At 34.2% G+C, this 15,349-nt stretch overlaps 2 protein-coding genes across 3 annotated transcripts; one reads left to right on the top strand and one right to left on the bottom strand.

Annotated features, from left to right (window-relative positions):
- Positions 1-8,418: 8,418 nt before the first annotated feature.
- On the top strand, positions 8,419-9,386 carry LOC116014226 (transcription repressor OFP13-like). Its single transcript, XM_031254239.1, has one exon. The coding sequence runs from the start codon at positions 8,513-8,515 to the stop codon at positions 9,188-9,190; it is 678 nt and encodes a 225-aa protein (XP_031110099.1). The 5' UTR covers positions 8,419-8,512; the 3' UTR covers positions 9,191-9,386.
- Positions 9,387-11,970: 2,584 nt separating this feature from the next.
- LOC116013387 (eukaryotic peptide chain release factor subunit 1-3-like) lies at positions 11,971-14,821 on the bottom strand. Of its 2 annotated transcripts, none has more exons than XM_031253106.1 (2): positions 14,687-14,821; positions 11,971-13,667 (listed from the first exon to the last, which is right to left on the bottom strand). In XM_031253106.1, exon 2 carries the CDS (start codon positions 13,628-13,630, stop codon positions 12,317-12,319), a length of 1,314 nt encoding a protein of 437 aa, XP_031108966.1. In that variant the 5' UTR covers positions 13,631-13,667; positions 14,687-14,821; the 3' UTR covers positions 11,971-12,316. The 2 variants fall into 2 exon arrangements, with proteins under 2 accessions (XP_031108966.1, XP_031108967.1); XM_031253107.1 differs by lacking the exon at positions 14,687-14,821 and adding an exon at positions 14,466-14,608.
- Positions 14,822-15,349: the final 528 nt, after the last annotated feature.

Raw genomic sequence — 15,349 nt, 5'->3', positions numbered from 1 at the left:
TGAAATAACCCCATTGATATGGGTGCTCTAATAATCTACATTGTTAATATTATTATGTAATTTTCTTCATATATGTCCAAAAGGGGGACATTATGAATGGTGGTTACCTGACACTACCTGTTATATTATCATCTTTTGGGTAAGCAATGATGGAGATTGTTGGGTTAATTAATTAATTAACACTGTAGCTTTCCCAACTTCAATCATGGAATGTCAAGCTTGCATGTGCCCTAACTGCTGTATCTCTTCATAAATCATGGAGGACAACACCAGTTCATGCAAACACATTCTTGTCCCCTTCTCATTAACAAATAACCCTAACCATGATGCATCTTTGATAATCTCATCATTATTATATTCCTACCAAAATCTTCTGCTTGCTTGCACACGAGTGAAGGATCAGCTGAAGTTTCCATCCATAAGTATAGAACGAATTAGGATCAAATGAATTGACAGTCTTGTGAGAACCTGTGAACTAATCTCAGCAGTCTATCAAAGATCAAGAATTGAAAATTAAAGAAATTAAAACGTTGTGTCATTTTTGTAATTACGACGGTATATTTAGAAACACTTTATAGTGTATCTGGATCGGAGATAATTGATGGTGTACTCAAGATCTTTAATAGTGCATGCACTCACGTGGGTGCACTATTAGTTTTTAAATGTACCGTTGTAATTACAAAATGTGATCAGATTTTTTAATTAATTTTTAGTCCTTTTATCAATATAGAAGGGTGGATGTGATTAATTAGTTTGTACGTTCTTACGGAATTACTAGTTCTTATTTGAATTTTTGTGTGTGTGTGTGTTTGTTTAGTTTTTTCATAATTTTTTAGACCAAAAAAAAAAACAATGAGGGAAACTCGCTCGCCCACAAAAAAAACTCATGCCAAAAATTTAACTCATGGGATGTTATAAGAAAATGAATATTAAAAGATAAATTTAACATAATAATACATTCACACAGTTAAAATTTGCAAAATGATAATGCTAAATACTTTGTGATTTGATGGTGTTATTATTACTTTTCATAAAGGACTCAGAAAAAAAAAATTCAATTTAATTTAATTTTGGCAGGTAAGATTTACACCTAGAAATTAAGTCCAGTACAAAACTGTTGTACTTGAACTTACCTGTCATATAATTTTTTATTATTAAAAGTTGCTCATAAATAATATTTACTCCGTATTAATTTAAGTACAGAACTGTTAAAATGTCTTCTTTTCACCATTGAAATATTGAATGAGTAAATTCTATTTCGACATTTAATTTTGAATTACTTCACTGTTTTTTTTTTTTGGTAAATTTACAGGGTCTTTCTCTCCGTCCGTTTAACGGACGGGGTCCACCCATGTTCGCTCCGAGAGAGAGTTGGTCCAGGGGGAATCATCAATTGTGGGAATTGAACCCAGGAGAGCTCACTTGCCACTTGAGCTACCTCATTGGGTTAATTATTACTTCACTGTTATCTACACTTTTGAAATGTATATAAAGTCAAATTCAATTGAATATTATGGCAAAAATTTGTGTGAAACCGTCTTATAGATTATTGTCTGTGAGACTATTAGATCAAGATCAAAAGTAATACTAATTAATAAATAATTATATTGATTGATTTTACTACAAATTAATAAAATACATTTACATTATATATATACCTTAGTTCAGGTGCGATCAGTGCAGCCGCAGTGCCTCATTGCACCAATAGTTATGCAAATATGCACCATAGTGTAAGAAAATGCACAACAAACAATGCACAAGTACACAAAAAACGCACCACATATACAATGTGGTGTATTTGTACGTTTTGTGGTGCATTTGTGCATTTCATTATTGTGTGTTTTCCTAATACTATTGATGCCTTTTTTAAGCGGCCACACTGACCGCACGTTAAGGCGCGACCGCATTTAAGCTGAAGTGTGTGTGTGTGTGTGTGTGTGTGTGTGTATGCAAAATAAAGTTATCCTTTTCTTTTTGTGACTACCACTTTTTGAGAATGCACACTAGATAAACTACGTACAATGCTGAATAATAATCCACAAATCATGTTTCACTCATTTGATTATCTCTTTTGCACCGAATAGAGTTATCCATGTCACATGATTTTTGTCCACTAGTCCAAAAACCGCCCTGCATTGTTCCAACTTTCAACAAACACACTCGGACTCACCAATTTTAGCTATGATTGAATTGAAGCTTTGTGAATAAAAAGTGATACCAAGAAAAAAAAGAAGAAAAAGAAAAGTTGATATATGCTTCCCTATTTCCCTGACATGGGCATTAATCATTAATTCATCAACAACTGCATGCCATGACCCCATTCTATTTGTCTTCTTAAACTTTGATGTTCCAATTTCCAAATGTCCTCCATTAATTGCTTTCACAAAAATACATTGGATCTCACTTGTGCATGGCAACTGCACATGACAATCTACAAATATTTGTTAAATGTTTGTTCCCTTTGAATTATTAATTATTATTATTATAATTGTTACAAAATTTGTAAGGTACAAATAATAAATTATTATCAACCTCACTCATAACTTATCGTTTGTAACTTCTTGTAGGGTGTGTCATGCAATGTCTCCATGTTAAAGAGGTCTTGGCTACACTTTTCCATGAGTAAGAGACCAAACAAGTCAAAGGGTCTCAAACTTATCAACTTGACAATTGTATTTGTTGGGACATATATCAGTCGTTATACCGTGGACCATGCACCATGGCTGATACTGCAGTTGTGTTGAAAGGGAACTGCAGTTGCGCGGAACAGAGACTGCTTCATCTGTCTGGAGCTGCAGTTGTGTTGAACGGATGAAATGACTTCTATTCCGTGCAACTGCAGTTCCCTTTCACACAACTGCAGTATCAGCCATGATCATGGTCCACAGTATAATTTGCGGGGACATATAGCCTAGCATGGGTTTCAAGCTTGCGCCATTACGCATTGGTGGACTAGTGGAGGAGGTAATGATATAATATTCCCTCGTTACAAAACTTGTCCCCGATCTATTGCCTTCTAGTTGTTAATTTCAAAACTAATTACTTGATTGCTTCTATATATAATATGAGAATCCTAGTTTTATCTATCTAGATAATAAATATTAATTACTATTACAAAATTTGTAAGGTGAAAATAAGCAAATTTACACATTGTTATGGACTCGGACTTGTGCTTAATCTAGATAGTCATAAGATAAAACACTATTTATACAAACAGACATGATATTTAAAAATAAATTATTTTTGATAGGGATCAACTTCTTCTTCTCCTTCTCCTTCTTCTTCTTTTTTTTTTTTTTTTTTTTTTTTTTGCAAATAGATAGGGATCAACTTTATAACCTTTTTTCCCCAAAAAAAAAAAAATAAATATATCTTCTTCTTCTTCTTCTTCTTTTTTTTTTTTTTTTTGCAAATAGATAGGGATCAACTTTATAACCTTTTTTCCCCAAAAAAAAAAAAATAAATATATCTTCTTCTTCTTCTTCTTCTTTTTTTTTTTTTTTTTGCAAATAGATAGGGATCAACTTTATAACCTTTTTTCCCCAAAAAAAAAAAAATAAATATATCTTCTTCTTCTTCTTCTTCTTTTTTTTTTTTTTTTTGCAAATAGATAGGGATCAACTTTATAACCTTTTTTCCCCAAAAAAAAAAAAATAAATATATCTTCTTCTTCTTCTTCTTCTTTTTTTTTTTTTTTTTGCAAATAGATAGGGATCAACTTTATAACCTTTTTTCCCCAAAAAAAAAAAAATAAATATATCTTCTTCTTCTTCTTCTTCTTTTTTTTTTTTTTTTTGCAAATAGATAGGGATCAACTTTATAACCTTTTTTCCCCAAAAAAAAAAAAATAAATATATCTTCTTCTTCTTCTTCTTCTTTTTTTTTTTTTTTTTGCAAATAGATAGGGATCAACTTTATAACCTTTTTTCCCCAAAAAAAAAAAAATAAATATATCTTCTTCTTCTTCTTCTTCTTTTTTTTTTTTTTTTTGCAAATAGATAGGGATCAACTTTATAACCTTTTTTCCCCAAAAAAAAAAAAATAAATATATCTTCTTCTTCTTCTTCTTCTTTTTTTTTTTTTTTTTGCAAATAGATAGGGATCAACTTTATAACCTTTTTTCCCCAAAAAAAAAAAAATAAATATATCTTCTTCTTCTTCTTCTTCTTTTTTTTTTTTTTTTTGCAAATAGATAGGGATCAACTTTATAACCTTTTTTCCCCAAAAAAAAAAAAATAAATATATCTTCTTCTTCTTCTTCTTCTTTTTTTTTTTTTTTTTGCAAATAGATAGGGATCAACTTTATAACCTTTTTTCCCCAAAAAAAAAAAAATAAATATATCTTCTTCTTCTTCTTCTTCTTTTTTTTTTTTTTTTTGCAAATAGATAGGGATCAACTTTATAACCTTTTTTCCCCAAAAAAAAAAAAATAAATATATCTTCTTCTTCTTCTTCTTCTTTTTTTTTTTTTTTTTGCAAATAGATAGGGATCAACTTTATAACCTTTTTTCCCCAAAAAAAAAAAAATAAATATATCTTCTTCTTCTTCTTCTTCTTTTTTTTTTTTTTTTTGCAAATAGATAGGGATCAACTTTATAGCCTTTTTCCCAAAAAAAAAAAAAAAAAAAAAACTTTATAACCTAAAGTTAAAAGTTCTCAAACATTTCAGCTCGAAAACCATATTATTGGTGTGGACACACACATATATATAATTAATTCTGTAAGGTACAATTGTCTGCCTAATCTGGAGAGCCAACATGATTATTATCATTGAGATTAGTTATTAATGTTTAACGCACCAATAATAATTGAACAATTGCAAGTACTTCTGGTGCCTTAACTAAATATGATAGGACAACTTTTTTAAATGAGATTTGGCTACTGAAAGTACACTAGACTTTGCATTTTTTACAATTATTAATAATCTTGTAATAACAAGCTTATATATCATGGATTTTTGTCATCAACTTAATAAGAATCAATAAAAAAAGAGAAGGGAAAAATAAAACAAAAAAACAAAAAAGTTGGGTCGTCACTAGTTGGGGTTTTTTTTTCCTTTTAAAAAAAAATCTGACAAAACTGTGGAAAACTTCAAATTAACAATATGAACTCCCCACTCCCACCCCACCCCCCTCCCCACCCAAAAAAAAACCCTAAAAAAAAAGTCAATGGGATGCTCTAAAATTAAAGGGCTCACCATGCATGCTTAAAAAAATAAAATAAAAAAATAACTTTGAGTCGTGTCACTTGAGTAAGAGTCAAATTAAATCCTGAGTGCGATTTGAGTTGAATCCAAATTAGTCGCACTATACATGGTGAGGATACTTATTGTTATATGACAAAAAAAAAATCTAATTTTTTTTCTTTAATTTTTGTAGAAGAAAACAATGAATAAAGCAAAGGAGTTATTGTTTTCAAAGCAACAACGTTTGAATTGTACGAAGCACTGCAACGAAAGTAATGGAAGAGGCAGCGGTACGTTTGTAACACTGTATGGAGGAACTTTACGTGGGCAAAACTCAATGGAGACAATGCATGCATGTAAAAAGCCAAAAATACGGTAAGCTATGCTTTTCTTCATAGGTGTCAATCCTAACTCGATTGTCACTAGTGTTGCAAAAATTCCGCCTGAGTATTGATTAATCGTTATTTAGGCCGGCACCTAGTCGACCGCCTAGCGTATCACAACAATCAGTGCTCTAGGCGGCCGGCCACCTAGTCCGCTTAGGCGTTGACTGCCTAGGCGCGCTGAGTAACCCTAACTGATAAAGAATCACAAGGAGATAAATTGACCAGCTCAAATCAATAAGACAAAACAATAGACAACTCTCACATTATTAGAATTGAACTTAGAAGCGTGTGGTTACGAAGTCAGTTTTAATTTCGAGTGTACATAGTCGCGTTTCAATTATAACGAAGGGCTGCTTAAACTATATTTTTTAGTACTACTGACATTATTACAATGTAGTATATATATTCATACATACTTTCTCAAGTCATATTAAATGACAAAGAGTCAATGCCCCTACTAGAGTTCAAAATTGTACTGTGACCTTCAATTTGAGAGAGCCACAGAAATGTCATTAAGCTATAAGCTACTTGGGCTGCTTAAATTATATCATCAAAGTCGTCAATAACAAAATATAATCAAATTATTAGCTGACCATTAAATTTAAAAATATATTACCATAATCGAGAACTAAATCGGAAGTTAACTCCATAGTTTATAACAATATATCCTTGTTTCATTTGAAGGTAGTTAGTTAATATTGTATATATATAATGAGGATAGGGTAGAGAGTACATGTCAATTAATAAATTTGTTTAAAGACATATGTAGAGGGGGACAAGGACAGAGTGCATATGATTAAGTGTATGTAAGATATAAGGTACTGTTTCTTTTCATTAAATAACTCACATGATGTCCGAGCAGCGGTTTCCCTTTCGCTTCTCTCACCATAATAAATTTCTTTACAAATATTTGGATATATTTGGTAACAAAACTAAGCTTACAATAATTTATTTTTTTTATATTATCTGATTGCATTTTATTTTTAAAACTATATATAATGTCTTCTTTATAAATTATATAACAATAACAACAATATTTGAAACAATAAACAATGCCCAAAAAGGGATGATTGAGTAGGTACGTGGAGCATGATTCTCATACTAAAAAGTTACGACTCACGAGTTCGATTCTTGTCATGTGTAGGGGTGCAGTGTACACTCTCGGGTAATAACGGCAGGTTTCTCATGTCACCCAAAAAAAATAGCAATAATATTACAAATAAGTTTTAAAATTTATATCTAAAATGGCCGTTGATACTACCAATCGTAAAAATCAATATTTTTTTTTGTGACGAGGGAAATCTGCAACCACTACCTAATGGTGTACACGGGATAAACCTTACTTATATATAATAGCTCGCAAACCACACAATAGAGATAAACCGCACTAGTAAAACATCGTGGGATGGATTCAATTGGGACTTAAGGTTGTTTAGCAAGTGAAAATTTGGAAAATTAGTGTTTGATAACTGAGTAGTTTCTTAAGATCATTTTTTTTTATCATAAATGATATATTTTTATTGGTGTAGTGAAATTTGTTCCAAATGGATACCAACAAGAGAGTTAAGCATCACCAACCCTTTTAAAAACAAATTAAAGACTACATTAATTACATTGAAAATAACTTATAAACACCAATTAACTAAGTTTACCTTCCCCCCAAAAAGAACAAAGTGAACATGACAAAAGTAGTGGTCAACCTAACATACTTTATCCTAGTACCTAGTCAAACAAGAGTTGATGTATGCAAATATGTAATGAAAGTTCTTTGCGAGTTCCATGTGTATGGCTGTTAAGACAACACATAAAACAATTTGGGAGGCTACATTTTGGTTGGGTGAACCAAACCCCACTTTAGTATCTACAAGAACAAATTAAATATACAACATTATTGAATTATATCCCACTTGCAACCAATTAAAAGATCAAATATAGATAATTGAATTGGTCACTAATGATTGGTGTACAAAATTTCATAAGTATATGAACAAATGCTAATAGTGTAAAAAAAAAATTTAAAAACAAAAAACCTACCATCCACATTAGAATAGGCATACCCATAACAAATAATGTACAACTACTATGTATATAATAATGCACATGTCCAATTAGCAAAGCATACCTATTCATATTGAAAAATAAGCATAAATATGTACAACCTAGCGAAGTTAGTAGGGATACACTATTTTTAGTAACTACAAGCTTCCAAGTTTGACTTTTAAGGGGAGTGATTTATTGATTTGTTTGGTAAATAATCAGCCTAAATCAATTTTGACTTATTTGACCTTGTTTAACTTGGTTAAAAAATCAATATAAATGTTTGGTTAATAAGTTTTTTGTAGCTCCAAAATACTAAAATTCAAAAAGGCTACTCAAAGCAACTTTTTCAGTTAGCTTTTTGAGAAAAAATTATACCAAACAACTATCAGCTAACAGTTAATTTATCAAACACTTTTCTACGATAAGCTAATATTATCAACTAATTATACATTCTAACCCAATCAGCTAACATCTATCAGCTAACAACCATTTACCAAACAGAATCAACATTGGCTAGTTTTACTTCAGTGTCAACTAAGAGTTTACCCCGTGCACAAAGCATAGGCAATCAGGTGAGTAGAACATGATTTTTTTTTTCTGTCACACCTGAGGATGCGACTAAATAACTCATTTTTAGCCTGCTTTGTCATGAGCTTTGTAGAGGAAGAATAAAAAGCAAATAAAAAACTTGAAACCAACAATTTAAATATTTAATACAAGCATGAATAGTCCAACCCACCCATGAAAGTTCCACCCCTACTCTCACCTCCCCTCCTTTATATCTCCTCTCCCTGCAATTCCTTCTGATTACAATTAATGCCCTTCCTCCAAATCAACCCACACAAAACTCACAACTTTACACATCCAAACACCCCCTAATAAAATTCTCCATCTCCCTCCCATGGGCAAGAAAATGAAGCTCCTCCCTTCCCTTTTCAAGAACAGAGAGATTCTGCAGAGTTCATGGCAATGGCCATCTTGCTCCCAAGCAAAAACCCTTTCTTTCCGGGCACCCTCCGGCAAAAAAACGGCCATTTTCAAGACTGTAAACTCCGTGTTCTCCGACGGGGCTGATGAATCGCCGGAATCCTGGTTCACCAACACGCCGGAATCCACCATGACTGATCATTCCGAGGACAGCCACGTGGAAACCATCATAGCCGGAGTAAGATCATCGGAGAGGCTGTTTTTCGAGCCCGGAGAACAGATCATGGCGGATCAGATAAAGGAAGAAGATGGAGAAAGTCCATTCAAGGAAAGTGTGATTCTTGCCATGGAATCAGACGACCCATACCGGGATTTCAAGAAATCCATGCAAGAAATGGTGGAGAGCTATTCCGGGGTTAAGGATTGGGAATGGCTGCAGGAGCTTCTTGGGTGGTATTTGAAGATGAATGGGAATGGGAATCATGGGTTTATAGTAGGAGCTTTTGTGGATTTGCTTATTGAACTTTCTGCTCCCAAAACTTCTGAGGATTCTCTCAGCACTTCATATTCATCTGCTGTTTCTTCTTTATCTTCCCCTACTTCTCCTTGGTCTCCTCTAGGTCACAACGAGATTGTGGAAGAGCAAGGATGAAGATAAACTTTCATTTTTTTCCTTTTTATGGGTATATTATTTTTGGGATTCATTCCGAGGGCTCCCACTTGCTCTAGTCTCGGAGTTTTAGTGGAGGAGATAAATTAGGAAATGTACTTTAGCAGCTTACTAGTTCACCAAATGCATGTATATTATTATTTTATTAAGTATAAAGTCCCGAGAGCTTCCATTTGCTTTCATCTTAGAGTTTTAGTTGAGCTTTCATCTTAGAGTTTTAGTTGAGACAAATCATGGAATGTACTTCAATAGTTTTTACTGGTTCACCAAATGCTTGTATATTACTCCATATTATCTTATTAGGTATAAAGGATAGAGGATGTTGGGTAAAAAAGGCCAATATATTTTCACTTCTCCTCATATAGATGTGTATAGAAGTTACTTTTTTTTAGATTATGTAGATGTTATCTAGACATTGGGTTTAACTTGAGAGATCAAAAGTTTGGCATTTTTTTCATGATTCTTGCTTTCTTGGCATGTAATATATTGTCATACAATAACATGTACCAAATTTAATGTGAGATATATTTTTTTCTAATTTGTATAGAATTGACTAATTTACCAATAATACGAAAGTATTAACTATTTTTCTTAACTCGAATTGAGGTTAAATATTACTCCACAACATACCGGGGCTACGGTTATATTATATGATCAACACGTCCTATTGTATAAATTCAATAAAATTTGTCTTGAGAGCGGGAATAAGTTTTGAAAACCAAAGTTGTGTCGGCATGTTAACATAAACTTTTGTAAGTTTGGACAGTTCCTTATAAGAGATGACAAAAGAGTGTGTACCATCCATTCTATTGTTCCCAAAAGGTAAGGACCTCCACGTTCCAACTCGACAAAACATCTGAGATGATATAAAATCATGGTAACTCAACTTAACACAAAGGCTAAACATTTGCTTACTGCGCACAAGGAGCCCCCTCACTTGGAGAGGTTGCTCCCACATTTCGGTGGTAAGACTCGATCCCGGGTCTGTGTACCATCCATTCTGAACCCCATGATCCGTTTGAACAACACATTTATTATTTATATATATTATACTCGACATATATAATAATCCCTCCCTTTAACCAGTTGGCTTAGGCTCAAGATAATTCCCTCTTATATAATGTTTGGGGTTAGATTATTGTCATCCTAGAGCATATACCTAGAAGTTGTAGGGCAGAAGGCTCAGAAATCTGGGACACAAGGAGGAGGCAATAATGAAGGTATAAGGTTGAAGCAAATGTAGCAGACCACATGGGAGCAAGAAGACATAAGAGTGGCATCTGTCTATTTTACATAGGAAAAAAAGAAGGACATCATAACAGTATAATGAATACTTGTACCTTAGCTCACATGCACCAAGAAATGGTCAGTATTAACCAATGCTGCTACAGTGGCATTCATTTCCCTGTTACATCACCATCCTTCTCATTGTCAAGAAGCCAAGAAACACTCATATGTATATAAACATGTATGCATATACGCAGACCACCTGGTACCAATTTGAAGGAGGCCTGCATTTAAAAAAGTTTGGTAGCTGAAAGGTTTTGGCACCACTGCACAAGTTGGGTAAGGACTGTTTTAACACAATGCTTCTTCCCCCGGTCCACAAGATCATCTGCAAGAAAGCCATTAGTACAACATTAGGGTCTCTGTGGAAACGAAAGCGCCTTTTCATAGCAGCGTGAGTTTCTGTTGCTTGTGTAACAGTAGCTGTACCATCCGATATTCAGATCTGTCTTGAAGAACATTCACATCAAGATTACCTAAACAGAAACCAAAGCAGTTCTGATAGGTTTTCATGTCTTATGCAAGGGGTAAAGAAGAGGTAAAATGCATCAGTTTCACCTTCTAACTCAATCCCAGAATAGTGTCACCTAATCTGGGAGTATGGTTGAGTGGAAGGGACTCATTCATCCTTAACCAAAGGTCAAGGATTCAATCCTTAGCTTTGGGTATGGAGTAGCCTTAAATCTCCAGGCTAGCTATCCCACCCAATAGAGGTGCCTACAATCCAGCCCAATAGAGGTGCCTACAATCCAGCGAGGGGATTAGTCACTGTGTTCGACGGTAGAAACACTGGGCTACATCCAAAAAGAAAAAAGAATAGTGTCACCTGCTTGTGGTACTCGGGTAGACACAACATGAACAGCAGTTGAATCGAAGCTTAGCCCCTGCAAGATCTAAAAGAAGACCTGTTCATTAGATATTAAAAACAAAACTGCAGTTGATAATTCACATCACTGAATGCGGGGTGTTATCACACTGTTACATGTGCTCTCTCTGATGCATCTTTTTCTTTTTCTGCATGGTACCCATAAAAGTTTTCTACAGTTAATGCCAATCACTCTCCACAATCACTTCACATATAGGTTGTGTTAACTGACAGTTGATCAGCCAATGTTGTATCAATTCCCTTCCTTCTTCAGTCCATCATTTGTTCGCTCCCGAGCTTCTGCAATTGACCATGCCTATACAAGGAAACTCGGTTAGCAACACTCATTCTCATGCATCATGACACAAGTGGAAAATCAGCATGTATAGATCATGGCTCACAGCAATTTTCTAGATCAAAATGTTACAGGTGTAAACTAAGAAACAGATAACCATAACAATATAATTTCAAGATCATCCAATCTCATCCCTCACTATCAGTCTTAGAAATAATCCCATTAGTTTTCCATACAGTTCTTCTATGCCTTCCAGTTTTATAGTTTCTTCATAAGCCAAACATTTATGTACATTTGAGAGCAGATTTTCTTGTGTATGGCAAAACAAAACTTTCAAGCTCAATGAAGTACAACAATGACTGATACAAAGGCGACATCATATAGCTATCAGGAGCAATATAGTCAAATATCTAATTAACTCAAAAAGGATGAAATGGCACACAAATTTTAAGACAAATTTAAAGGTCCTGTTTCAACTATTAGCTAGTCCCATGACTCATATAGTAAAGATAAAGAAATACAACACCAGAAGAGAACATAAACTGAGTGTTTGACTCTAACATCACAACCAGAATCTCATCATTGTTCTAGCCAAAAAACTTCCATGCAATTGTGAATCTTCCATCAATCAACCAGAGTCGGGAAGAGATTGGAAAACAACTTAATCGGAATCTTCGTACAATTCTCCTTCATCAGAAGGCTCATCAAAATCGCGCATGTCAAGCTGGTATCGAAGGATTCCACCAATGCCACCAAACCCTCTACAGAACTGGGATCCCTCTTGAGACTTGTTGGTAACAAATTCAAGTGAACAACCAAAATTCCTGTACTCATTGGCAAACCACTCCAGAAGTGGCATTTTGTCTTGAACCTCCAACTCAGCAGACGTGGCAGGATCCTTGAAGTTGCTATGATTAGTCTCTTGGTCCTTGTTAAAGTGTTTGACAATAATCTCATTGGTAACACTGTTTTTCAGCATATAACGATTAATATCAAGATTCTCCCACACAATAAGTGTTTCAACAGCTCCCATCTCGAGAGCTTTTATTGTGTCATCCACACCAAATACATATTTCCCAGTATCTTGACTAATTTCCTCAAAGAACTTCCCTATCAACTTCTTTTCCTGTATAAACTTCACATTAGACAGAATCTCAGCAGACAACTCGATTGCCTGGTTGAAACCATTCTCCCCACCATAAGACACATCAACCACATTAAGGATCTTAGCTTGTAATCGAGGATCAAACATATCTGATTGACTTAGCTCAGTCTTGAAATCAGCAGATCCAGCAAGAATTAACCCAGAAACATTCGGCTGGCTTGTTGCAGGGTTAATAAAGAACTGTGTAGCAAGCTCTGCTGTCTTCCTAACATAATTGTGTCGTTTCTCCATTCGAAGACGAGCAAATCGAAGAGCCGATTGCCCTCCTCTTCCATGCTTCTTTGGGAGATCAACAGTGAATTTGTGAAGCACTTCTCTGGTGTTTCCACTTAAGGTACCAAAAAGGGTGCCATTCCCATCCATGACAATAAAACCAAACTTCTCATCAGATTCCAAAAGTTCACCCAGAGGTTCAGTGTGAAATTTATTGTCACACAGGTATAAAGAAGCATTAATGGGCTTAAAAGGTGCAAAGTCAAAGGTGACCTTCTTTTCTTTCCCATCATCCGTCACAATAGTTCCTGTATAGAGCACCAGTCCATTAGGGGGGACTTTGTTATAAAGTTTGAGCCTTTGCTGGGCAGATGTTATTGCACCCAGGACAGACTGCCGGTTCACTCTGCTTTTGATATTTGATGCAGTTCCATACTCTTCCGCCAACATCTTTGTAACTCGAGAAATTTGGTCACCTGGAGGTATGATAAGGGAGATCATGCTGGTACCATTTCCTCTTGCAGATTCTAGAGCTTTAATCAGTTTCTTCATTTTCCATATTTCAATATTCTTGTCATGCTCTTGACCATCTGCCATTGTGGAATGACACCTCAAGGCTTAGCAGCAAAGAGACCTGACCATTTTGGCATATATAAGAGAAAATTAAATTCATGTTTACCAAGATTGTGAAATAGATTAATGATGGTAAATAAGAAGCACATAAATATAAACCGAGAATAAAATAAGAAAATAATTACTCCGTATTATGCGGTGAAGGTACAAAATAAAATGCATCCTAGTTGCCAGTAATTTCTCTAACAGGTTGTGCAGTACAATACTAGGAAAACAAAGAACCCCAACTAGTGCATCAAATTCAAGAGTCCTGCCAAGTCTATGAACTTCATTCACATATTGTGCCTTCAAGAGATCTCTAACCAAGTAAATCAGTTTTTTCTTAACAGAATCCATATTCTATCAGCAGAAAGCATTCAGGGCCTCGAGATGCAACTTTCTTTATATGCTTTGCTTGTTGTATAGTTCATTATCTTAAAAAGATAATCAGTAGCCCAATAAGACCCAACTTGAAACTGCTTACAATTTCTATATTTTTTTTAAAACGGACCAACTCATTCTATAGGCCATGGAGCAGGAGATATGTAAATATTTTTGCAACAATCCTCCAACAGTTCACCATAAGACCAAAAAACACATTCAAAAAAAAATAAAAATCTATTCTTGGCACTAGTTAGGAAAAACCCATTTAAGTTAAGCTCGATTCAACTCTGGGAAACTTACATACAAAACCATAAATTTCACTTCATAAACATTAAGGAGCCATTCAGAGACAAAAATAGTAACCTAAAAAATCAGAGATCCAGAAATTCTCAAACTACAAAACACTAAATCGGCATATTCAAACCTAGACACGTACCCAATCACAAGACAGCAGTAAGGCCACGAAACAATCAGATATATCGAATCAATCCCAGACACTCGTCGGAAGAAAAATCCAAAAAAAAGACAAAGAAAAAACAGCAAGGGTTCCGGGAATGATTTAAGAAGAAAAGCTAAATCGGAGCAAACCCATATCAGATAGCCAAATCGGGGCACGAAAAAGAAGAAAATTAATCGGAGATAGCGGAGCTAGGGTACCTTTTTTTCGGGGGTCGGAGAAGCCTTGAGCAAAGCTGACTGCAAAAGTGCAAAGTGTGTATATATTTGGTTTTGTGTGTGAGTTATAAAATTGGATAAAAGTTTGATCCTTTCGAGAATTTATTAAAAAGGAATTTTGGGCTACAGATTTACGTTCACCACATGGTAAAATGTAAATTTTGGTAAATGCCCCAATTTCCTCCCCTATGTAAACAAAATTTGTGGGAAATTTTTGTCAATACTTGGTTATTGGGGTTCAACATTTTGTGCTGGCATGACAATCGTTGGGCCTAGGCCCGGCCCGACCTCAACTTCGACTTTTTTCTATTCTCTTATTCGCTCTTGGCGTTTAGTTGAACGGAAAGAATTATGAAAAAAGAAATTGTAATTTGGTAGAAAAAAGAATAATGTGAAAATAAAGTAGGAATTTAAATTACATTGTTTTGGTATGGAGGAATATAATTATTGAGAATAAAAAAGGAAGACGTGGTATAAAGACTAAAATATCATTGTGTAATCATAATACTAATAAGGTCTTCCTCAATAGTGATCAGTTTTTTAAGAGATTTTACAAGTGTAATTAGGAAAGATAAAATGAAAGTGGATGAAAAAATAAAAGAAAAAAAAAATCAAAATCTTTAAAAAAAAAAAAAAAAAAAAACG

This window comes from Ipomoea triloba, chromosome 3 (assembly GCF_003576645.1).
Source record: "Ipomoea triloba cultivar NCNSP0323 chromosome 3, ASM357664v1".
NCBI classification, from domain to species: Eukaryota; Viridiplantae; Streptophyta; class Magnoliopsida; order Solanales; family Convolvulaceae; genus Ipomoea; species Ipomoea triloba.
Note: the sequence above shows the minus strand (reverse complement) of the source record. Positions and strands in the feature narration are given on the sequence as shown.